General features: G+C 40.6%; 1 protein-coding gene across 9 annotated transcripts in view; it reads right to left on the bottom strand.

Moving 5' to 3' along the window:
• Window positions 1-25,463, bottom strand: part of LOC139952738 (uncharacterized) — a 275,619-nt gene that overhangs the window by 3,743 nt on the left and 246,413 nt on the right. For all 9 annotated transcript variants that reach the window (XM_071951938.1, XM_071951944.1, XM_071951939.1 and 6 more), the window contains 29 exons: window positions 24,356-24,440; window positions 23,348-23,577; window positions 22,763-22,969; window positions 22,313-22,438; window positions 21,344-21,673; window positions 20,963-21,169; window positions 20,296-20,415; window positions 19,742-19,847; window positions 18,962-19,188; window positions 18,041-18,367; window positions 17,196-17,522; window positions 16,832-17,032; window positions 16,410-16,538; window positions 16,037-16,213; window positions 15,346-15,501; window positions 14,699-14,905; window positions 14,131-14,250; window positions 13,341-13,507; window positions 12,899-13,058; window positions 12,095-12,289; window positions 11,165-11,293; window positions 10,643-10,786; window positions 10,073-10,261; window positions 9,349-9,630; window positions 8,963-9,125; window positions 8,155-8,315; window positions 7,371-7,563; window positions 5,363-5,529; window positions 4,731-4,926 (listed from right to left, as the gene is read on the bottom strand). In XM_071951938.1, the coding sequence (XP_071808039.1) occupies window positions 4,731-4,926; window positions 5,363-5,529; window positions 7,371-7,563; window positions 8,155-8,315; window positions 8,963-9,125; window positions 9,349-9,630; window positions 10,073-10,261; window positions 10,643-10,786; window positions 11,165-11,293; window positions 12,095-12,289; window positions 12,899-13,058; window positions 13,341-13,507; window positions 14,131-14,250; window positions 14,699-14,905; window positions 15,346-15,501; window positions 16,037-16,213; window positions 16,410-16,538; window positions 16,832-17,032; window positions 17,196-17,522; window positions 18,041-18,367; window positions 18,962-19,188; window positions 19,742-19,847; window positions 20,296-20,415; window positions 20,963-21,169; window positions 21,344-21,673; window positions 22,313-22,438; window positions 22,763-22,969; window positions 23,348-23,577; window positions 24,356-24,440 (5,428 nt within the window). The remainder of the gene's footprint in view (window positions 1-4,730; window positions 4,927-5,362; window positions 5,530-7,370; window positions 7,564-8,154; window positions 8,316-8,962; window positions 9,126-9,348; window positions 9,631-10,072; window positions 10,262-10,642; window positions 10,787-11,164; window positions 11,294-12,094; window positions 12,290-12,898; window positions 13,059-13,340; window positions 13,508-14,130; window positions 14,251-14,698; window positions 14,906-15,345; window positions 15,502-16,036; window positions 16,214-16,409; window positions 16,539-16,831; window positions 17,033-17,195; window positions 17,523-18,040; window positions 18,368-18,961; window positions 19,189-19,741; window positions 19,848-20,295; window positions 20,416-20,962; window positions 21,170-21,343; window positions 21,674-22,312; window positions 22,439-22,762; window positions 22,970-23,347; window positions 23,578-24,355; window positions 24,441-25,463) is intronic.

Here is a 25,463-nt window from a genome sequence, read left to right as displayed (position 1 = left end):
AAGTACTCCAGGCATCAACATTTCTGTGGTGCCCTATTCTTTTGCAAAGTTCCAAACTAAAGTAAAATTGCAGTGCCCCTTCCAAAACGAAACTCAAAGCCTGATATTCTGTTTACAAATTCAGGAAGACTCCGGTTAGTTGAAACACAAGGGACGGGTCATAATATGTATCCTTCATGTGTATTTCATTAGGTGACGGTTGAAATATTACACATTATGGAATCACTGCCTTTTTCAGCATTCTTTAACCTGGTAAGCCTCATCACAAAACCTCATCAGAACATTTCTCAAATGACTCAAATCATAAGACTCAAAATCAGTCCAGTCACAATGCCTAAGAAAACAGCCAACTCAAAACAAAAAGGTCACCCTGGAGTCGAACCAGGGACCTCTGACTCTGGAGTCTAGCGGATATTCTGCTGGACAGCCAACTCCAAACAAAAAGGTCGCTCATTGTACAATGAAGCAGACGATTAAACAAGACAAACCTTTAAAGGGCTTCTAAACACACATCGGGAATACAATCAAAATCCATGCTTTTTCGTTATCTCAACAATATTCAAACAAAACAGGAAAAGTGGAGATTCTAAAACCGGGCAGATTTACATGCACAAACAATATGTACAAAATGGTCATTTTGAATTTACCCATACACACTGATGTATGTTAGCACTGTATACTCAGTACTTTTTTTCCGAGTTCTGTGAAATCAAAATCACAGGCTATTACTCGGGTGTGACTCAAACCCACAACCTTTGCAATTCCAGAGCAACTTAATACCAACTGTTTTCACTGGATGCAGGAAAGTACCGAGTATACAGTTCTAACAAACAACGGTAAAACAAAAAAGATATTCTTTATCCCCAACACAAACTTTTCATCTATTAAATATGTATAAACCTTTCCTTGATACACACATGTCATAGGTTCAAAATAAATGAAATTCTCTCATATTTCCCTTCGTTTGTTTCTGTCAAATTATTTTTCAGTGTCACAAGTAATTACGTTTGGATGGAGCCAATCAATTTTCAATGCAGTGCAGTCGAGCTACAGAATGCATATAAACGTATTGTTCGGATCAGCTGGACTAACTGAATTATTACAACCTTGGATCTAAAATGTAATTTGCCTAAGGGGGGGGGGGGGGGGTACGTGATTGGAAATGGTTGGAACTACAGCCCTGTGGCTGTTTTATGACCGGACAGAGAAAAAGAAAAGCGTTAATTAACTGCAGCTGCTGGTACGATGAAAACCACTTTCTGGAACTAATTGTTTAATGAATTTAATTAGGCCTTTGTTCTTTTGTAACTCAAACTCTAAGCTAGCAGGAATACTAAGAGATTATAGTTAATACAAAGGCTAACTAAGGAGAATAGAATTTTTTTTTGGTCAACATAATGGAGAATACAAAATCGTAATTTCGCACCCATTCAAGTCAATGTAATGAATCTGAGATTACAAGTGTAAAATTGTTGGGTACTGATTTGGTATAATGAAAATTCAGGGCTCAAATTTTGGGTAAAAACCACAATACAGGAATTGAAACTCAACTGGAAATTCCCAGACAAATCTCATAAAAGAGTTTGGGTACTTTTTGTACAATACAAAAGCCCATTGTATTGTATTGTTTATAATATCCACAGATTAACATTAAACAACTTGGTTTGAAGATAATGGTGGTAGAAAGCTTCCCTTAAAATATTACTTGCTGAGGTGCTGTATTTTTTTAAAGAAACAAGTGAAACAATTTCACAAAAATAAGTCGCGCCACAGTGATAACAAAAATTATTTAGGTAAGGAAAACTAAGACAAATGTATTTTCAAAGGGTGTGAGTTTAATGTAGATCTGTGTACATTGTGTTTTGTGTTACAAAAAGTACCCAAATCCTTTAAAGACATATGTGCAGCTAGTAGCTCAGTGATTCATTTTGTTTCTTAATTTGTATTTTCTAGAAGGAGCTGACCAGTCAGGCTTTCTACCTTGGCATCATGAGCCAGTAATGCAATCATTACATTGATCTCCCAGCATGTCTCATCACTCCCTATGCATGCATGTACAGGTTTGTTACCATGCCAACTAAGTGGTCTCGGGAAATACTTGATGAATTTGAGGGAGGAGCCTTCTTATTGCTGAGCTGGAGCAAGGAAGGGAGGTTGTTGAAAACACGTTGTGCAGTAAGGCTTGTGAATATTCGAGAACCTTTTTGCTTTGGAAGTAATTTACTTATTAATATATGTTTTGGTCTATTTAATCACCATATTTTTCCCGATTTTTCCCAAGGGCAAAACAAATCTGAAATCAGACTCAAGTAGGAATAATATCGTGCCTGGGCGGTTAAGAAAATGAGAAAGAAATCTTATTATTCCAACAGGCAAAACCTATGAATGAAAGTCATACAAACTCGGGTGGGTAGGCAATACAAAGGATAAACATTACAAGTCGCACAACAAATGGGATGGCAAGCTAAAAAGAATTAATCCCAAGCTACAAAGGCACCTAGAAATTCTGAATCCAACCGAAACCAAATCAGAAATTCTTGCTTTTTTCGTTTTTTTTTTCCCCTCAAAATTTGTTTATTAGAACAGAATCAGATAGAACTGACAGCTCTGCATTTCAGTGGCATGACGTGAAATTTTGTTTGCTATTCTCCAATATATATTGCACTGAATTGAGCAACCTTGGAATTTTCTATCAGCAAAATGGACCTCACTATAGAAAACCCTCCAGAAGCACTAAGCAATATTAACCCTTCCATCTTCCCAAGTATGGGTAACATTATGCAGGAAAGCTGTTGGATTCTGCTGGATTTGGGTGTAGCTAGGCTTAACAGACTTGAGACCAAGACTAATCATCTAAAAACTCAATACAATGACACATGATACACTCCATAGGGATGTATACATACGTAAAAACACAAAATCCTAGTGGCGCATTCCACCCTTTTTAGCAGCTACAGCGGAAGGAATAAAAATCAAAGCAAGGGTAACTGCTGTTAATTTATTTCAAAACTAAACGAGCTTGATATTAATCCAAAGAGGAGGGGATTCATTAGTCAAAGTGTCGAGCTGGGATTGGTTGATTAGATCAATTCAGATGCATTAAAGGAGCACTCCAATAAGGACTTATTACAATTTCTCTATAACGAGAACAGATGTCACACCAAGAGTGGAGTGCCCCTTTAAGGAAAACAGTAAGCTTGATCCTTCACCGTTTAGTTTTTAAATCGAGTCCCAGCTTATCGGAGCCTCTTCCTTTAAAGGTGATAGAAGATCTGGAGGAACCAAGGAGGGACGTGAAGAAGGAAAGAACAGAAAAAGCAAAGATGTAGGAACAAAATGTTGTAAAGGATGATACCATGAAGTATAGAATACACGTTATCTGCTTTATAAATGCATTTATTTCCTGAGCTATCACAGATAAGCTGCTTCTGGTAAGCATATATTTCTTGTGCAAAGAACTTCAGGAAGTATTTGTTGGAAAATGAATCAAATTTCAAGTCGACTAGCAAAAACAAGATTGTAGTTTTTTTAAAGATTGTAGTCTGGAATAGCTGTTCATGTATTTTTTTTAAGCCATCAGGCAAATGTGTCAAATGTTAAACATCCGAGCACCTTTGTATCTTGAAAAGTGTGGGCAAAATAACTTTGTAGACATAAATATATCCTAGACAAAAAGTTGGAATTTAAAAAGAAATATTTATAATGCTCACTGATAATGGTATATTTTTTATTGTCAAGATGCAGTTACCATGACAACATTCAATTATGTCTTCAAACTTTTTGTCAGGCTTCATTTTGTGCCTCCAGCAAGTCAAGTACAATGGAAACAAAGAGAGGTTCAATCCTAGAAGCTAAATGCAAATTTAAGTATATTCTGCAAACGTATGCAGAAAAAAACCTTTCCCAATTGCCAAGAGGAAAGCAATCTGAATTGTAAACTTAATAAAAACCACTAGGCTCGGACTTCAAAACCAAGCTGGGTAAATAATGCATTTTATGTGGTGTTGCTAAGAGACGTCTATCAGTCATTCAAGGACAAATACATTCTGAGTACACAGACGCTAGCTAGACACTGGTAAATGTCAAAGACCAGTCTTCTCACTTGGTGTATCCCAACATATGTATGGACTCAATTGTTGAAAGAAAATAACAAAAGAAAAAAATAGCACAATAATGTAGTGTTTTCTCCTTAACAGCTTTTATGAAATAAGGCCCTGATGAGGTCACAACTCAACTTCTCAAGACAGCCTGAATAGATCAGAGATGGAAACATGAAACTAGTAGGACGTTGGTTTTAGAAGATAAGAAATTTGAAATTCCTTAAAGGCACTGGACACATTTGGTAATTGGCAAAGACCAATAACTCTCACTTGGTGTATCCCAACATATATGCAAAAAATAACAAACATGTGAAAATTTGGGCTCAATCGGTAATCAAATTTGCAACTATGAAAGAAAAGACACCATTGTTGCACAAACTTGTGTGCTTTCAGATGCATACTAAAAGGCTTCAATTGAAGTATTTTACTATTTGAGTGAGAAATTACTTCAGAGGGAGCCGTTTCTCAAAATGTTTTATACTATCAACAGCTCTCCATTGCTTGTTACAAAAAGTTTTTTTGTAAATAGTTATTTTGAGTAATTAACAATAGTGTCAGTACCTTTAATTTACAAAACATGAAGCTAGAAAGACGTTGGTTTAGGAAGATAAGAAGTTTAAAATAACTTACCAGGGGTAGAGGATGAGGAGTATGTTTCCTTTGAGGAGGTCTTCTTGTAGCTACTTTCTCCGTTTCGTTCCATGCTTCTTGGGGATGAGGTTGCACCGCTAGCGTATCTAGATGTAGTAGTAGTTCTTGGGCTGCTCTTTGTGGTCGAGCCGGGAGACTGTTGCCAGGGGCGTGCTACCTTTCGCTTTTCTCTGATCTGTAATGGAGAGTAAAAAATAAGGTAAGTTGGTGTGATCTTCAAGAACATGTGTTGTGAAGACAGGGGCTAGCCACATACCCAGATACCCTGAAAAATTTCCCAGTTTTGGTAAATACTTTTACAAGACATGTCTAAAGCTATGGTTTAAATTGAAAATAAATTATTTTGAGGTCTTTCTCCCATCTAATTTGACATTTCATAATCTATACAGTTTAAACACGAAATCACAGCGCTAAGCAGTCACACCGACAACTGATTTTACAATGAATTTAAAACTTTGCATGGTGGAAGTACAACTAAGACAGGTTTCGAGTAGTGTTGGTTCTGAAATGAGCCGGTGGTCAACAACTCAACATTTCGATCAGCATGCTCTGATTGTCTTCAGGAGAATGTTCTACCTTGATTAGAATTTAATCTTTTAACTTGTTTTTACCTTGATGAGTGGTCCGCTAAGGCTTCTTGATCCTGCGCTTCCAGTACTACACTCGGAGGGTGAGCGAGAACGTCGACTGCGACTTGACTGGAAGGGTGTCATGGACTGACTGACTCCTTCGGCCAGGATGAATTTCTCACGGAGCTCAATGTTGGTGCGTCCCTTGGCTGGAAAAACAAAAAACCCACACAAACTGTTTACGTACACTGAACAAAAAAATCATTGTTGCTAAAGTTTTCTGGAAATGTGAACAATAACAGACTTGGTTTTAACAACTCTCATCAAAAATATTTTTTCTGGATCGTGTTTTGAAGCAGTTCCTTTAAAAACAACATCTTAAAATATTGCACTGGAATATTTGTGTACCCCTTTAAAAATAGTGGAATCAGCCTTGAATTGAGGCTAGCTATTGTCTGATATAGTTTATCAGCCTTGTGTGTGGGTGGGTTGCTTCTGACAACAGTCCTTTTGTTGGTTTATTTTTAGCTTTGTTTTTACTGGAGTAGCTTTCTTTTCTTTGTGTCCTAAAACAAATACGAGGGAGGTTGGTTCCCATGGCTTTGAAGATAGAGTGACCTTGGTTCACATCCCACACATGCATCCAGGCCTAGAATTTCACGGCAGTCGTGGATACCATGGCCTCCGTTGCCCTGGTCTTCGCCTTGGTGCCCCTTAAAAAGGTGCCCTTTTCAAAATTAAAATGGCCTTGTCCTCTTGAAGATGAAGCTCCGTGCCTGTGCACCTTTTGTATTTCTTCAAAATACATTCCCCAACCTCTGTTACTTTCTCATACAGTCATTTATTTGAATTCCTCAATATAGCTTTCGATTGCAATTGTTTGAGTTCTACCCATTTATATCTGCTGTCCTGCTAGTGTTCAATTTGGGTTTAAAAAAAAACTAAATTGTCACGAGTGGGTACCAAGATACTACTAGTTTTAGCAGTTTGGGTTTGAGTTGGGGTTTGGGTTGGCCTCGAGTGAGGGTGGGGGGAGGGGGGGGGGCTGGATATTACATGCACAAGGTAATCTGCCTTCACCGTTCTGATTTGGATTTTGGAAATAAGTACAAGTAAATTTGAAGAGCCTTCTGTTTTATCTAACATTATTCACTACGTTTTTACTATATATTATTATTTATTTATTTATTGACTTCTTATTGAGGGGGGAACTAGGAGCAAAAGGAAAGCAAGAATAAAATGGAGAGGGCAAATTCCCTGAAGTTCAAATATTGCTAAATTTGACTAGAGCGATCATTTCCAAAGAAGCAAAAGCCGACAAGTTTGTTCATGTTAATTGGATTAACATTGGGGTAATGTAAAGAGATAAACAGGGCATGGGATAGCATTATACACCATTGGTAATCAGAGAATCAAATTTGTATTGCCCTTTCATGAAACCTGAAAACTGGTCTCACCACCAATGGTATACAAAGCCATAAACTGTCCAGGTACATGGGTGGGGGAAAATGGAACAAAAATCTCCCTGATTGCATGCAAAAATAATCTTTGTTGAATTACTACTTACGCTCAGGGCCAAAGCTAACACATAGGTCTACATAGTGAGGAAATGATTGACATGATAAAATAACCAAAATGATTACACGGTCAACATAAAAGATGGAATGTTTATGGATGACAATTCTAATGTCATGCAAGACAATTAAATTATTGATAGAATATCGTAAAATGAAAAATAAAATAAAAAACATGACTGGTTTGATACATAAATGAAGATGAGACATAAACAACATGATACAATGACAATGGTTGACACAATGAAAAAAAATTACTTCTTTTCTTTGACATGTAAATGGTATTAGTCCCTACTTGACTGCGTGGATTTTCCCTGGAATAATTCTCTGGGGTTTTCCTCCCACTTCTAAAACTGCAATTTCTTCATCATCTTCTCTTCTCGTTTGCTCTAATTAGAGCTTTGAGAATATTTATCCAGATTTTGTCAATTTAGTCTCTCATTCAAGACTGAAATATTACAAATGCATTTTCTTACCTCTGCAGGGATCGTTCTTCACTAGGAACTCATCGAGTGCCAGCCAACCACCACCGACGCGTACCATGACGGTACTACGCAGGATGCGAACCAGCCTCATCTGCTGGGATTCACCAAAGCGGTATTTGGTCTCGGCGATGCGCTGCACTCGGAACTTCTTGGAACAGGTGCAGAGTCCGCACTGGCGTTTCACCTGGTAGGGGTCAGAGTTCAAAGGTCATTAAACCATTCAAAATATTGACTGAAGCAAATCGATGGGAGTTTGAGACACAAGAGGGCAGCAGACATACTAGATAACCAATCATCCTTATTGTAGTTCTGAGCTGGTTTTACCTGGTAAATCACGGTTCATACTTCTTGCAAATGTGAAACGAATTTTGATGTCACATGGCTGTTGTCGCAGCTAATGTTTTGCGGAAGTTGAGCACAGGTTTTACAAAATTATTCTTTGCAAATTTGTGACGTCAAAACTTCATTCGCGTACGCAGGAAGTATGAACCACCCAGCATTCTCATAAGTCTCCCCTGCTAATTCATGAATTACTAAACACCGCTATAACTATCAGATAAGAAATTGACTCATTGTAACACTACAGTCAAATATCTCAAGTACAGTCAAAATACATGCTACTCCAAATGAATGTCTGTATGAGAGAGATTGGCTGTTGCAAGTTTGGTGTTTATATCCCCTTGTGGGAATTTGGCGAGTTCCCTGGATGGGAAGATCACCTAAACAAAAAAGTAAAAACATAACAAACAAACAAACAATAGGATTCGAGACTTGCCTCATCTTCAATCTTCTGAGCGTCAGTGCCTGGGTGTGATTGGCCGCTTTCCTTCTCTGGCCAGAGGGCTGCGATGAACTCCTTGTAGTCCACGTAACCGTCACCATCCCGGTCAAACTTGTCCACCACTGCGTTCATCTCCAGTTGGTTGGTCTGGAATTCTGTTACAACGAGAGAACAATTCCAGTTTGTTAAATTTCTTTTTCTTCCAGTGTGCACGCAAATCTTCCTGGTTTTAAAATCTCCACAGTACTGTTTTGAATGAATGTACTGGACACTATTGGCCATTACTTGAAATAATTGTTACCATAAAAACTTACTTGGGAACAGCAAAGGAGAGCGGTTGATAGTATAAAACTGTGTGAAAAAAACAGCTCCTTCTGAAGTTACATAGTTTTTGAGAAGGAGGTTATTTCTCACTCAAATATTAAAATACTTCGGGCCTGAAGCCTTTAATTAGGCATTTGAAAGCATACAAATTTGTGCAACGAGGGTGTTTTTCTTTCATTTTTCTCTTGCAACTTCAATGACCAATTGAGTCCAAATTTTCACCGATTTGTTATTTTATTTCTAACGTTGGGATACACCAAAAGAGAATACTGGTCTTTGTCAATAACCAAAGGTGTCCAGGGTGGTTTTCACAAAGAGTAAGACTAGTCTTATCTCGAGTTAGGATGAGTAACTTGTCCTAACTTAGGACTATCCATGCGTTTTTTTTGTCTCCTAGGACTAGTCCTAAGTTAGGACCAGTCCTAACTCTTTGTGAAATCGACCCCTGTGCCTTTAAAGAATGGATTCGTAGACTTACTGGAGTTGAGAATTCCATCAGAGAACTCCTTGCGAGACAGCTTGCCGTCCCGGTCCAGATCCAGCTTGCGGAAGAAGTCCATGACTCGTGCCTTCTTGTGGCTCATCCAGCGAACGTAGCGTTGGCGCCACTCATCAAAGTTGAAGTTCTTCAGCTTCTTCAGCTGTTAGGAGGTAACAAGGTCGATAAATTTTAGATATTTTGTCTGAGGCTAAACACTTTTTACAAATAGTTTGAACCCAATTTTAAGAGTTTAAGAGACTTTGTCAGGCTATTTAATCAAAATTTTTCTGATGTTTCCAAGGGAAAAATAATCGGAAATCAGACTTAAGTAGGAGGAATATCATGCCTGGCAATTGGACAGTGTGATAAATGCAACAACTTACCTCAGCTTGTCTATCGAGGGCGTCCTGCAGTCTGCGTCTGCGATCCATGGCCATCAGCCAGACTTGCTTCCACTTGTTGTGCAGCGCGGCAACACGCGGGTTGCGCGATGGGTCTGGTCCTGGGCTTGGCTCGCGGCTGATCGGTCGGCTTCCCTTACCGCGGCGTGAGCGGTCCAGCATTGGAATACCACCCTGGCCGATGTCCGTGGAACGGCGGCGTTTGTGGGCCTTGGTCAGGCGGTCTACTTCAGATTGTCTGGTGGCCATGTCGTCTTCAAAGTTCTGAGAGAAATGCAAAATAGAAACAGTAAACTCAGGGTTGTGATAGGCTGTTGGAAAAAAATGAACTGTATGCGCAAAGTGTGAAAACTTGCAAGCGTGAAACCTTGCAAGCCCAAAGCCTGCGTGAGTGCGTTTGAAGTCTCTAAGGTTTTGCTTGGACTTTCTCAAAGTGTTGTCAAATTCTTTAAAGTGATTGAATGATGGACCCATTCTAAAGCCAGATTCACACTTCCTGCGAATGCGATACAAATTTTGACGTCTTTCGCAACAAATAATTTAGAAAAGTTTATCACAGTCGAGCTGTGCTCAATTCCTGCGAAACATTCCCAGCGAAAACAGGGCTGTGACGTCAAAACTTGTATCGCATTCGCACGAAGTAAGAACAGGGCTTAATGGTTCTTTAAAGTCCGCCGTCTCGACTCTCCTGAAGCTAAGGCCTCACCTGGTGTTCTTCCAGCAGCTTGTTGATACGGTCGATATCATCAGGCACTTGGCGAGAATCTCGTTCTTGAAGAGTGTTCTCAGACTGCTCCAGCCACTTGAGGAGCTTCTCAAGTAGCTCGGCATTGTCCTTGAGGTTGGTAAGAGCATCTTCTAGTCTGTCTTGCCTCTCTGTGTACCAGTTCATCACCTTAAGACAGAACAAAGAAACAAAGTCAGAAATATTTTGTACACTTGTAATAAAAGTGATTTGGGGTTGAACAAAGAAAATTGAAAAGTGTAGGACTTGAACCAACAACCTCCGGAATAACATGTCAGCTCTCTACCAATTGAGCCATCTAGCCCTATATTAGCGGTCTCCCTATTTTGTCAATATCTTTGTTTGGGGTGCTAGTCAGAAGCCATACAGCTATTAACTGCTATGTAGAGGGATCACACCCAAATTACTATACAACCTGGGAAGCGGCAGCGAGGGGATCACCTTAAGGGGATGCAACTTTTTATTTCAGACAAAAGCCTATAATTTGATGTTTTTTTTATTTGCGATTGTGAAGTGTTTTTTGTTACGTACTTCTTCCCATCTTGCTTGTAGTACTGTAATCCAGTGTTTGATGACCGTGACGGCATCGGGGTGGCACTTGGTTAGGATGACGTCACCCAGCCCGCAGGCCTCGTTCAATCGCATCTCATGGGTCGCAATCCGAGATTTGAAATCCTAAAAATTAAGCAAGACAAAAAAAGAGGTGATTTTTAACTACAGAAAAATACCATGTACATTTGACATTTTGATCTGGATATTTATTCTAACTGCTCTTATTAGAGCCAAATGAGAATAGCAGGTGTGTGCGGTGTGGTTTTTATTTCTAAGGTGGGTTATAGCAACTCCTTTAAAGGTCTTAAAGGTGTTATTGTGATGTACATTAATGATGTCTGGTGGTAATGTGTTCCAGTCTACTATGAGTATTTGAAGCGATCTTTGTCGGTAACAGGCTATCATTTGTGTAATGACGTCTTGCCCTTATTATTTAGTGCCCATTAAGCCTGCAAGCACAAAAACTTGCTTAGCACAAACTACTTGTGGCCAATTATTTACCTGGAGAGTTTGTAGTTGTTCTGTGATGACTTCTTTGTCTTCACTCAGCGGTCCGTGGAATCTCAGACTCTGCTCAGCATCAGCTAGCCACTCCAGGAGCATGTGTACAGCCTCGTGGAACTCCTCAGCCTGGTCAAGAAAATAAAATTGTTCAGACTACACTCGCGGGAAACAACTCCAAAATATTGGCTTAAATATATTCCTTTAAAAAAAAATTAACGATCCAAGTATTTTCTTAAAGGTATAACACTTTGGTTTTTATACATCTAAAGTTCATCTTTTTCCCTTTTTAATGAACTTTTGCTAATCCCTTTGTAAATTCAGAAGTAATTCGGTCCTTGGGCTGCCAGTTTAAATGTTTATAATAAACATGACTAATCGTAACAAAAGTCGTGTTCTTGAAACAGTGCGTGTCCTGGCCGAGCAGATAAGAGCACCGGACTCAAGCTCTGTTGCGTCTGATCAGCAGAGTGTGGGTTCAAGTCCTGGTCATGACACATGTGTCCTTTAGCAAGACACTTAACCATTGTTGCTGTGTCCTTCAGATGAGACAAAAAGCTGTAGGTCCTGTGTGTTGTGTAATGCACATAAAAGAACCCAGTGCACTTATCATTAAGAGAAGAGGTTTGCCCCGGTGTTCCTGGTCTGATCGGCAGCAGATCACCTTGTAAAACCATTACATGGAGCTATAAAGGAATATATCTCATACTTCAAAGCATGACACTTAACCATTGCTTCATCCTTCAGTTTGGACGTAAAGCTGTAGGTCCTGTGTGTTGTTGTAAAAACTATCAATGTACGTAATAGACCCCAGTGCACACCAATTGCAAAGAGAAGGGGGTTCCCCCGGTCGTGTCAGGCAGTGGGACTATCTTCAATCATGAAGACTGCACTAGAAAAGAAGGAAAAGAAGAAAGGCGTCACTCTTACCTCTTTCATGGCGCCGTCCAGTCTCTCCTGCATGACGCCACTAAGTTGGCAGACATTCTCCCACTTACTGTCCAGCTCCTGCAGTTTAGACCTCAGGTGTGATGTGTCCTCGCTTGATTTGTCCATCAGCTCCTTGGCTGATTTATTTACAGAGCGTACGCTGCCCTTGCGGCTGCTCAGGTCACGCTGGAATCCCTGTGGATTAAGAATGGCAGATTGTATATAAAAATAAGAACGCTAGCACTTTAATCCGGAAGTCGTTGGTTCAAATCCCACTCTAGTCAATTCTTTGTTCAACCCCGAAAATCATTCCAAATTTACCCAGTCAGTTTCCATTGTGGTTTATATTGATAATAAAACCAATTACAATTTATAAGCACTATTCCATCAAGATAATAGCACAATTAAAAAGCATTTAACATGGGAAAAAGAGAGTCTTTAGAACTTTACAGAATGTATACGATGTAACATATTCCTGATGGCAATAGGAGTGTTGCTCCAAATCATTGGCTCGGCTACACATTTTTTTTTCTTTCTTCAAAACTTCTGAATTTGGCTGCTGAATTAAGCTGAAACAAAAGCCAAACTAAGGTGTTGAAAAAGGGTGAAATAATTTGTGTGTCTAAATTGAATTACTTGGGTCGTTAAACTTAATGGATGAGCAGTTATCTGCCTGTTCTTACGTCATTTTCTTCTTTTTGGAAAAGGAATTAAATAGAAATAACAGATGTGAGTTGCCAGAGGAAAAGGATGTTTTTATTTTCGGCTCTTTTTTATGAGAGGAAATGATGTCCTTTGTCTTACCTTGTGGGTTTCCATGAGGTTCATGACGGTGTCGATGTCACCATGGACCATGTTGTTGTCAGACATCTTGGGTTCTACTTCATAGAGCCAGTCTAGGAGTGCCTGTAGGGCATCCTTGAATTGGCCACTATGGAGGAGGGCTTCTTCTAGCTTGCGTTGTCTGTTTGAGACCACAAGAAATATAAACTATTAGCATGAGTATCTAAGGAGCTGTCAATTTGTTTACAAGCGCACAAACCGTACACTTTTTCAATACCCCCCAACTTGGTAGCCCTTGGGTAATTTTTCAAATAATGTCTTATGATTCCCAATTAAAATGAATGAGCATTCAAATGTGAATGAAGTCTCTTTTTGGAGATTGCCTGGGACTGGTTGCCTGTAAATTGGCCCTAAAAGTGTGACATGGTCCTAAGAGTAGATAACATTTCTGAGCCGGACGTACCTGTCTACAGATTTTCCGCAGACCGTGTCCCACTTGTCTTTGAGGTCAGTCAGCTTGCCGTTGATGACCTTAGTATCTGCCGGGTTACTCTTCTCTCTCAGGGCTCTACCGGCGCGTAGTGTAGTGTCGTACATCGGCTGTTTGGCACCCAAGGATCGTTGCAGCTCCTAGCAGGGTAAGACAAATACAACAATTCAGTTACAGAATGCTTTTTCAAAATCTGGGTAAAAATTTAGCATTGGCAATTGATCTACAGACTTGGTGCATTTCTTCTTCTATTTTAAGTTGTGTCCTCGGTCAATGATGTTACGGCTGAGTTGTCCCAAGATCTCCATGTCCCATGTTCTCCATGTTGATATTTCTCCAGATGTCACAAACCCAGTGTCCCTTCTTAGTAAATTAAAATGAGTAAGGTTGGGTCAATTTTTTGCATTTGTAGTACATCTTCACAAAAAAAAAGAAAACTTAAGATTGTTTATATAATAGATGTTATTCCTTTATAAACAATTTCAATCAATTTTGAGTTACTTATTAGCTTTCTGAAGGGTTAATTCTGTCCTGGCTGTTTTCTTTTTATCTTTGCAAAGAAACAATCAGTTTCAGCCAACACGTTTTGGGTGTTAAATGACCATTTGGAGATGTAGTCTAAATGACCTGGTGTAGATTTTAGCGGTCGTAACCAATAACTGATTCGGTCATTGTGAAGTGATCAACCAATGGCAGTTCAACCGAGACAGTGATTGGTAATGAAAATGTTGAGCCAGTTTTCAGGTAAATAAGACGACCCTACCTTGTGTTTCCTGAGTTGAGTCTTGATGGTCTCTGGGTTGTTACCAACAGACTTGTCCACGTCAAGCTTGCCCTCGGCATCTTCCAGCCAGTCAAACATCTTCTTGTACTGATCGGCAAACTGTGAATAAACAAAACAATCATATGTTTATCAACATGAGCGTTTACTCGAACAAAAGATGGTAGAGTATCAAACAATTCTACACAGAATTTTCATCCCAGATCTTCAAAAATGGTGATCCCTTTACTGCCGCTTCTCAGGTTGGGTGTGACCCCTGGCTAAACAGCAGTTACAGTTTGAATGGCTTCTGACTGGCACCCCACACAAAGATACTGACAAAATAAGGCGACCAAGACCATTAAGGCTTTAAAGCTCAGTTGGTCAAGCATGCAACTATTTAAATGGCACAAATGAGAATATAAAAAAGAGGATGCTTTGAGCATACTGAAGACGTCGAGTTGAAACCTACGATTCTTTTCAAACTACTCCACAACTCAATTAGAGATTATCATTACATGGTGTTACCGTAAACCTTACTATAAAGTAGGAAGAATAGTTGAAGCCTTACCTGCTTGGATCGTTTGAATCCAGAGTCCAGTTGCCTACTGCGCTCATTGCAGCGGTTCTGCACTCTATCCCAGCGGTTCTGCACGCTGATCAGCAAGTTCTTGATCAGAGTGACGTCCTGTTTCTGACTGAAGTATTTCAGCTGAGTGCCAGTGCGGTCGAGCTCCTTCATGGTGTCTCGCTTGGCGGCGATGTCACGCAAGAAGTCCTGCATGGATAAAAAATGGTCAAGGAATCAAACGATGTTCCTGATTCTGTAAATGTTTGCCCCAAACAAGGCTCTTGGTGAGGGGCTACAAGATTCAAGGTGAAACAACCTAAGGGGAGCTGAAGGTAGGAATTGATATCCTCTTAAAACAGCAGAAGAGTAAACAAATTAAACAATGGTCCTGATTTTGTACAAAGTTTTGGGTAAAGGAAGTTCACCCCAAATGAGTCAAAAGCCACTTTTGGTAAGGGGCTACAAGAAGATTTTTTTTTATAGTTGGTCAGACACCGCTCTTGAATTGTAAGGTTTGTGGATTTGAATCCAACCCGAATTAATATGCCTCTGTTTTTTTTTCACAGAACTCGGGAAAGTACTGAGAATACAGTGCTAACACACTTCTTTGTAAGGGTAAAACCCAATTTTAATATTAAGTACAATACCTTGTGATCGCCAATCTGTTGGTTGACGGTATCCAGGATGGTGCTCGGAGGCTTAGAAGCATTCATGGTCTTCTCTGCTGTAGTCAGCCAGCTGATGAAGGACTGTAAGGCATCGTGGAAGTTCTGCGCCTGCGTCAAGGCATCTTCAAGTTTTGTCTACAATCATCAGAGGAGTGAAAAATAACATTAAATGAGAAATGTCCCTAATCAAAAAATTCACAAACTATAATGTCTGTACTTTCCTGAATCTACAAAAATATAAATGAAGCTCATGTCAAAGATAGACTAATAATAACAATAGTGGCTTCTTACATGTACATAGCGCTCAGGTTCGTCACTCAGTTACGCTCATGGCACTACAACATTATTACTCCTGGTCACTGGGCTATTTTATTTCATTTTGTTTAAACCATCTCAGCTCCCTTGGGAGTATACAGCCTTTGCTGCCAAATATGTAGCACAATGTCACGCACTAAGCAATTATAGTAAAGCATCTTGCTCAAGGACACAAGTGCCATGACCAGAATTCGAACCCAAACACCGAAGACTTAAACCATCAAAACTTGAATTTGATCCTCAAAACCACTTGGCCATGACACCCTACAGACTGTGCTCTTTTACTGGTTTTCATTGTAAGGTAACCTATAGTAGTAGTCAGGGATTAAGACCTGTACATCACGTCCCAAGTTACCTGTCTATCATTGGCCTTCTGCTTAGCGCTGTCCCAGTTGTTCTGTAACTGCGCCAGTGTGTGGCCAACACCTCCTTCGCGATCAGCTTCTGGTCCAGCCTTGCTGCGTAGCCGACGGCCGGTGTCCATAAGGCGGTCAAAGTTCATCTGCTCTCGAGCCATTTGTTTCATCAGCTCCTAAAACAGAAACAAAAATCATTGTAAGTTTTGTGCGGAATGATCATACGATGGTTAAAAAGATTTGCTCAGTTGCGTCAAGATACATCCATAAAAATTCTTATTAACTTTTTAAATAAAAATAAAAATCAGATTTCCGGTTAAAAACGAAGAAATCACATCCCTAAGTTTGACTGATGAAGTTGGTGACACTTACATTGTGTCTGTCGAGTTGTTCCTTTGCTGTCTCTGGTAATCCTCCAACAGGTTGGGCTGAGGACAGTTGGCTATCCATGTCTTTCAGGAAGTGCAAGAGACGATTGGCTTCATCTCCAAACAGCTTGCTCTGTAAAGTCACAATAAAGTGGGGAATGAAATGTCTACCATGCAAACCATGTTTGGTCTCAAAAACTGGTTGCAGAAGTGGGATATACTCATTTTCCTGTTCCTGTTGCAGTATTTGATTAAAAAAGTGTATTAAGCTACAAACCCAGAAACTTGCAAATGAAAACAAAGAATTTATCTTCTTGAAGATAAAATTTTGCAACTTGCAAAGATTTAAGGCCACAGTGAGTTTGCTGTGTGGCTCGACTTGAATGGTTGATTGAGTTTGCTGTTTGTCTTGATCGACCTTCTCACCTCTCCAAGACTTCCTTCCAACTCTCTCTGCCTGTCCTCGCTCATCTTCAGCAGATTGCCCCACTTGCCGTTCAGGTCATCCAGCTTGTTCTTGATCACTCCAGCTACCTGGCGATTGTCGGCCGAGGCAACGAAGGTTCGTCCAGCCTGGTTGACAGAGTCCACGCTGGACTGGTGAGACATGATGTCATTTTGCAGCACCTATCAGTCAGAAAAAAAAGAAATGTTAAAACAAAACTTTCTTTAAAAGCAGTTTTAAAGATAAACTTTGGCTGAACTTGGATAAAAAAAATGTCGGGTTTGTTTACAGTAATTAAGATAAAGTAATTTAGTAATCTAAACAAACAAGTAACTCTCAATGTACCTTGTGCTTCGCAAGTTCAATCTCAGCTGATCTCGAGTCACCCATCACTGGTTTCTGTTCTTTCATGTTCTTCTCCGCTCTATTCATCCATCCAAGCAGCTCATCCAGTGTAGAGTCAAGCTGACCCAGAGCCAGTAGCCCGGCTTCCAGCTTGTGCTGCCGGTCAAAGCTGCGTTCAGTCAGGGCCTTCCAGCGACGGTTCATATCACTCAATGGACCCTGGATTCCTTCGCGGTTCTCGAAGGTGCACTGGGTCAGGAGCTTGTTGCCGAGTTGGTTGACACGGTCCAGGTTGGGAGTCTCGCGGTCTTGATCTTGCTTGAATTTCTGAGAAGAAAAATGCATTTTTTGTTGAATTTTATTCTTAACAAAAAATAAATCCCCTCAGCCAAAGAAATCTCATATTTCTCCCTTTGAGGACTGCTTCACTTCTTTCAAAAAAATCCGAAGCCTCAAGAAGATTTTGAGAAATCCTGAACAATCCTGAGAAAATCACCTGCCTGGTTGAGGTTTATAATGGAAGTCATCATCATCACTTAGCCGCGCAATCGAGAGGTGTTAATACCTCATCATGTTTGAAAAGTCCTCAATTTCAGACTCAGTATCTCTACAGACCATGTCGATGTAGTTGAGAGGTCACGCAGGCCTGTGTGCTTCGTTTTTGAAAAGGCAAAGGCACCAAGGCATTTTCTCTTTGGGGCAAAGAGCACCCTATGAGAAAATTGTAAATTTCTACTGGAGCATTTCAAGGGCATCAAGGCAATGACGAGGCAATCACCTTCGTTGCCTCCGTGAATCATCTGGCCTGGTCTAGGTCCTCTATTATAATTGAAGTATCTCCTTACCTTAAGGTCCTCCAGCTGCTTCTTGACCATCGGAGCCTCCGTCCCTACTGCCTTCATGGACTCTAGTTCCCCCTCAGCACTGGTCATGTACTCATCAAGTTTCTTCTTCCCATCCTCAAAGGCCTTGGACAAATTAGTCGCATCGTTCAGGCTCTGTTCCCGGTTGCGGTAGGTCGCATTGAGGGCCTCCCAGTTTGTGGTCAGCTCGTCGAGACTCTTCTGGACATCTGGTTTGTCAGCGTCTCCGCAGAGGCGGATCAGCTCCTTGCCAGACGACTTGGTCATCTCCATGTCTTGATTGACAGCGTCGACGTCTTCCTTGATGGCCTACGATTCAAAACGATGTGAAAAACAAAACACATCTTAACGAGTGATATAAATCTCTTGCTTCCCAAAAGAATTTGTAGGATTTGAAACTTTACATGGTGGGAGTTTAACTAAGCGAGATTTGGAAAACACCATGTGAATATCCCTATTTTAATTAGTGGTGGTTCTGAAACGAACCGGTGGTTAACGACTCAATCATTTTATTCAGTATGCTCTGATCGTCTTCAGGAAAATGCTGGACTTCGTTGCTGGATGCTGCTTATGGAGACTAGCTTGTCGCTGGGCTTTACTCAGAAGCAGCTAGAATCAACCCCCGCTCCATTTTTAGCCTCGCTACTGTGCTTAGCAGCTTATCAAATTGAAACCGGGGCTCTTTTTCACGAGTAGAAAATATTGCTCAACAAATTCCTGCTCAGCAGGATCCGCAGGATACCAGTAACAATACTGTACATGTATACCAGTAACAATATTGTACATGTGACAAGGTAGTTTAGCTGGTAACCTAATTCTGACAAGCATATGCTGAGCTACTTTTTAAGCTTAAGCAGCTCTATGAAACTGGGTCCAGAAGTTAATCAACAGAGTTAAACCTACATGAAGGATGTCCTGTTGGTCTCTAACAGCTCTCTCTTCAACCGCTGGAGGCTCTGAGTTTGTGATCTGGTCCTGGATATCCTTGATGGTCAGGTTGGTGCTATGGAGCTCCTCCCAGAACCCTTCGGCTGCATTCAACGCTTCCATCAGATTGCTTGCCCGCTGGTTGGCTGTGCGGACAATCGTATCCCACTTGTTACTCAGCTGGTCCAGTTTGTCTCGCATTTCTAAACAGAATCAAAGAGTAGCTGGTGTAAATAGATTTATTCAATAATAAACAAGGGAAAACTGACTAGTTTAAGGTTTAACAAAGACAAATTGATAGGAGTAGGGGTTCAATCTGCAACATCCGGATTAACGTTCCGGCGCTCTACCAACTGGGCTATACAGTACTATGTTGGCAGTCTTTGACTGTAAGTACATTTATGAGAAAACAAAATTAGCTGTTGCAAACTGCTTACCAACCAAAAGGACCTATGGTATAATAATTGCAAAAAATAGTTATTGGCCTGACGTTTTGACCGCAGCAGAGTCGTTCTCAAAGGCCAAGTGGGAAAGACTCTAGGCTTCAAGAAAGACCCTGCTAGGCTCAAAACAGCGGGCCATCAACTATTTTTTGTAAAACTATTTATGTAAGAAAAGACCAAACAGAGAAGAATTATTTTTCTTCACTTTACTAAACAGTAAGGTAGGATTGGTAGAAGCATGACTAAGACAGGTTTGTGTCAACACCTTGTGAAAATCTCTTATGAGTAGTGAAGTGAACGGGGAAACCTTTACCTCTGATGTAGGCATCGTCTGAAGGTGCAGCACTGATCATGTCTTGACCAGCCTTACGCATGTTCTCCACTGCGTCCATCTGGTTGTCAACCTGGTCTTGTAGAGCCTGGAAGAAATACAAAGAAACAACCATCAAAATCAATTCTACATTTCAAACATTTGCTTTTGTTTTGTGAACTCGGCAAACACACAAGGGGAAACAAACACCAAGCAACAGCCGATCCCTCTCATATAAACATTGATTTAACATCTATGATTATGAATTGCACAAATCAAGACATTTTTTTTCAAATATAACATCAACCTCTACCCTTGCAGGTACCCACTTATACCCCTGGGTGAAGAGAAGCAGTTATAGTACAGGATCTTTCTCACATGAACCCAAGTGTCACGACCGGGACCGGAACCCACACTCCGATGACTAAACCACCAGAACTTGAATTTGATCCTCCAAACCACTCGGCCATGACACCCTACATAGGTGAAATGCCAACGGGGCCCGATTTACCCATGAATTGAAAGACTCATCACCCACAATGATTTGCGTTTTGTACCTGTAGTTTCTTGCGTTGTTTCCTGAGGACGTCCGGTTCGGATGAGATGGATTCTGGTTGAGCGAGTTTCTCAGCTGTGATGTTCAACTGCTCCAAGGTGGAATCTAAGTCCTCAATGAACTGCATGGAGGACAATTAAGACAGTTTGTAAGATGGTTAGAGGTTCCTATTTAAATGCCTAGTGAAGGGAAGCAATTTATGGTTAAGTGTCTTGCTGAAGGACACTAGTGTCATGACCACGAGTCAAACCCACACTCCGATGACGCCTGCAATGTCATCTTTGAGAGGGCAAGGCCGATTTCATTTTCAAAGGGCACTTCCATTGTAGAAGTCTATAGGAAACTTTTGAAGGGGCACCAAGGGCCAAGACCAGGGGCACATGGCCTCTGTTGCCCCCCCCCCATTAATTCCAGGCTTGACATAAACCAGCTCCTTCTCTTTTTCATCCTTCACCTTTTTGAATTTCTAGTTATTAACCCTCTTGATCCATCCTAGATAGTTAAGTAGCGTTTTTTTGTTTTTGTCCTGTAAAAAGTTGCCACCATGTCCACACCCTGTCCGGCTATATTTTTCAGAACGTAGTGAAAACATGTTTGCTGTTATAGGGCATTAAACTACACATAAAAGTAAAAATAAAGACAAGGAAACTCAAGTGTGGATGACTTACCGTGCTAGTCCTTGAAAGGAGATCAAAGAGTTTCTCTCCTCTGCTATTGACGTCTTGTTTGACGTTCTCGTAGCGTGTGTTGTCGCTGTCTACCTTGGCTTCTAGTGAGCGGGCTCCAGCTCCTGGGCTGATCTTGCACAGCTCTGGAGCGATTCTGTTCAGCTTGTTGATGTACTGTTGTTTCTCGTTGACGGATTGGTTCATCAGCTGAATGATGAAAATATCAAGGATTGTCAAATTTTCTGAAAACCTCTTTCAAGACTTATAGAATGGGTCAATTTGTGACTAAATCAAAATTCTAAAAGATCAAAAATAAAAATAAAACTAAATTTTAAACTTTCTTGTGTGAGATTATTAAATGCCCGAAATTGCTTTTCTCACCCTGTTCTTGTCGACTTCTTTCTTGATCTCCTCGACATCCAAGCCTGGTGGACGAAGGCTCTTCAAGTCCGACTCGATATCCTTCAGCCAGCCTGTCAGCTCCTCATGGGTCTCATTGAAGGACAAAGCTAGCGGCAGGGCTTCCTCCAGGACCTCAACGCGGTCAGCGGAGGCCGTGGAGAGGGCATCGTACTTCTGCTTGAGCTGCTTCAGACGGTCATCAAGTCGTCGACGCTGGTTGGCATCGGTGGTCTGCTGGAGGAGGATCTCGGCTGCTCCGATGGTGTCTTGGATGCGACTTGACTTAGAATTGATCTCTCTGTCTAAGGCCTGCATCAAAAACAACAAGACGTCAATGTTTTATTTCTCATATAAAGATTACGACCTTAGATCATAATATTTTTGGGGTGTTGTTGCCGTGCCGTGTAGCTCACCAGAACCCAAGCTCTGGGCCCAATTTCATAAAGCCTGTAAGCACGAAAGCATGAAATTTCTTCCTTGATAAAAACAGGATTACCAACCAAATTTCCACGTGATTTTCAGGATAAGCAAGCAACAGCTGAATACCAGTAACAAGCAATATGCAACAAATGGAAATTTGGTTGGCAATCCTGTTTTTATCAAGGAAGAAATTTCAAAATTTTGTGCTTGCAGGCTTTATGAAATTGGGCCCAGGTGTTGTCATCAGCAGAGTGTGGGTTTGATTGCCAGTCATGACACCAGTGCCCTCGAGCAAGTCACTTTACATAAGTTGTGAAGGTAGTGCATTCTGCTCGACCTGCAATGCTCCTTGTGGATGATACCCATGCCTACATCCTTACAGGTTGTGAAGGGGGTAACCCTGTTTCAGCCTTAGCAGTATGTGGCAGCGTGCCCCTGGTAGCAGTTGATCTTGGTCAATAATTCAAATCAGTGGCCATCCAGTTGGGCGATAACTTAAAAAAAAAAAAAGGATCTGGGGATCTTTACCTTGGTCTTCTTGAGTTGTTCTCGAACTCCGTCGGCGTCCACTCCGACTGTCTCCTTGACATTGTTAGCTAAGGTTCTCTCAGTGTCATTGATCCAGGCTAGTAGAGTGTCCATGCTCTGCTCGACCTTAAATTCCAAATCAAATAAAAGATTATTATTCACTTCAAATCTACTCTGCCTCTTTACCAATGACATTGCTCTTCTCTATAGTCTTCCTAACAACCAGATTTCCCATCTTCAACGCCTACAAACGACCGCAGCATGTATTCCTGTTCTATCACCCCAATTCTGAAACAGCTTCACTGGCTAATATTAATAATAATAATAATAATAATAATAATAATAATAATAATATTGAAGTCTTATATGGCGCACGTTTCTACCAAACAAGGTACTCAAGGCTTCCTTTCTCTCAATGAGAGGGGGTGGAGGAGAAAGTGATGTTATTACCTTCTGTGCTCCTTCCAGCATAGCACTAAGTCGATACTCAATGTCCTTTGTCTGTGCGCACAGCTCAGTGAAGCGCTTGTTTGCATCGCTGCATTGCTGGCGGACCTCTGCAGCTCCTTGTCCTGGACTGATGGCGATGAGTTTGTCTCCCTTTTGGTTCATGTCATCGATGACCGGACGGTGTTCGTCGATTCCACGTTGTAATTTCTGCAAAAGAAACATGAATAACATAAGAGGCACAGCAATAAGGCAAGAGAACCTTGCCGAGGGAACCACAGCAAAAGCAAAGGCGCTTAAGCCCAGTTCATACTTCCCGCGAATGCTAAGTGAGTTTTGACGTCACAGGGCTGTTTTCGCAGTGAATGTTTTGCAAGAGTTGAGCACAGCTTTACTGTTGTGAATTATTCATTGTGAATTTGGAAAATTCGTATGGCATTTGCATTCCTAGGCTTAAGCTCTTACTGTGGGTGGCAAGGGTTATTTCAAGGCCTGTAGTGTTATTTTCAAATGAAAACATCACATCGGCAAAAAGTTTGACTGGACTTCCAAACAATTTATGAAATCAGATGTGAATTTCTACATTACCTCTTGAACCGTCTTCTGCTGTTCAGCGGGCACTGATTGGTCGAAACCTCTCACATCTCTCTCAGCTTGCGTGATCCACTTGTCGACGTCGCTCTGGATGCGATTGAAGTCTTGGGTGAGTGGAACAGCTTGCTGGAGCTGAGACAGTCGGTCCTCGCTCTTCTGACAGATGTCATCGTAACGATTCTGGATCGTGTCAAGTTTCTGCTGGACATCAATGATCTCTTTACCTGGAGAGTGGAAGACAAACGATGTTAGGTTTAGTGACACTAGACACTATTGGTAAATACTCAAAATAGTTATTAGCATTAAAAACTTACTTGGTAACGAGCAATGGAGAGCTGTTGATAGTATAAAACATTGTGAGAAACCGCTCCCTCTAAAGTAACATAGTTTTTGAGAATGAGGTAATTTCTCACTCAAATTTTAAAAGACCTCAGGCCTGAAGCCTTTTTTAGGCATCTAAAAACACACAAATTTGCGCAACAAGAGTTTTTTTTTTCCTCACTATTCTCTTGCAACTTTAACACACGCAAAGTTGCCAACACTTGCATCTTGCAATCAGGGAGATTTTGTACAGCAATCAGGTAACTTTTTAGAATCACACTCAACATAAAAGTGACAAGATTTCAATAATCGAGAAGGTTTGCAAGTTTGTTCATCAGAACATGGTAAGGTTGGGTTATTTTCAGGGAACTTTCTGCAGAATCAGGGAGAGTTGGCAACTCTGCAAATAGCAACGTTGCAGGAGTATTTCATGGTGGTTTGGATTGATAATGTTTAATGCTTTTGTGCATCAAGGGTGTTCTGAAAATAACTGTTCTTGCTTTTAACTACTACCTGGACGGCAGATAGAAAATCGGCCAGGACTACTACTCTCGCTTTAGTGGATTGAGGGGACTTCTCGTTATTATCTTCACTACCGCGGAGTGAGTTCTCAACGTTTCAACTAGGTTTCTCTAGTCATCGGCAGGAGACTGAAGAGTGTGAGAGAATTTAGATTTTTACCTGTGCACTGTTTAAGAAGATCCTGACCATCTTGAATGACCTTGTTGATGTCAGGTCGACGAGATTGGATTCCAGTATGAAGAGTCTGAAACCAAGCATGGATTACAAACAACGTTAACATTACGTTTGACTTCCTCTAAAACACAATTTTTCAGATGGTGACTTTCCTGTGGGGACTTTTACGAAATAGTAGACTTTTGAGAAGCTGGCGGCAGTAGATATAATGGTCCTTATTTTTGTGTCTCTGAGCGTGGCGAGAACTGTGAAAAGGACCATCCAAAAGTCTCCCATTGAAAAAAAGGTCACACAACGATTTTCTTTGATATACTAGGTCCCACAATGGGATTCTTTAGAAAATGATATAACATAACATGTGCGCCATTTTGGGAGCATGGGCTGTATACTCCTAAGCAGTTGAGATGAAATGCCTGAAGCTGAATGACAGGGTGGAGATAACTCCGACAATTGGTTTGAAGCCCAAGTACATGTAAGAACCAAGAATACTTTCGCTAACTTCATAAAACCTGTAAAAAGAGTACAATTTCAGTATTATCTTGGTGCCTTGCGTATCCACAACGCCAATAGACCTCTATTGCAACTCAAGTACTGCCCTTTGTCAGTGGGTTCAAAGTTCAAAGATAGTTCCGCTTTCACTAAAAAAGGCTTTTTAAAAGTTACACAAAATATCTGTGTCATGCAAGCTACATAAAATTACATCATTCCAGAATATCATAACATTTTCATACAGAGAGTGGAATTGGTTATACACAACATGCAAACAGTCAGTCATAACTTAGTATAGTTAACAATTAGGTATAATAAGTTAATAATATTATGTGGTAAAAGATTTATGAAGGAATCAAACAATATCAGAACGTAATGCAATCAGATATATCACAGAACACATATAAAATACAAGGACAAAAATGTATGGTCAAGCACAACTTTGGTCGTATGAAGTGAAATTTTCATTTTTGCAGAATCAAACCCTCACAAGCTGCGTATTCTCACTTGTAGAAAAATAAAACTGTTTCAATGATTTATAATCAACAAACTTGTTTCAAATTTTCCCCCAACAATATTTGTACGGGGATGTACATAAAAATAA

The sequence above is a fragment of the Asterias amurensis genome, chromosome 20, assembly GCF_032118995.1.
Source record: "Asterias amurensis chromosome 20, ASM3211899v1".
Taxonomy (NCBI): domain Eukaryota; kingdom Metazoa; phylum Echinodermata; class Asteroidea; order Forcipulatida; family Asteriidae; genus Asterias; species Asterias amurensis.
The sequence above is the reverse complement of the archived record's forward strand: the minus strand, read 5'-3'. Positions and strand labels throughout refer to the sequence as shown.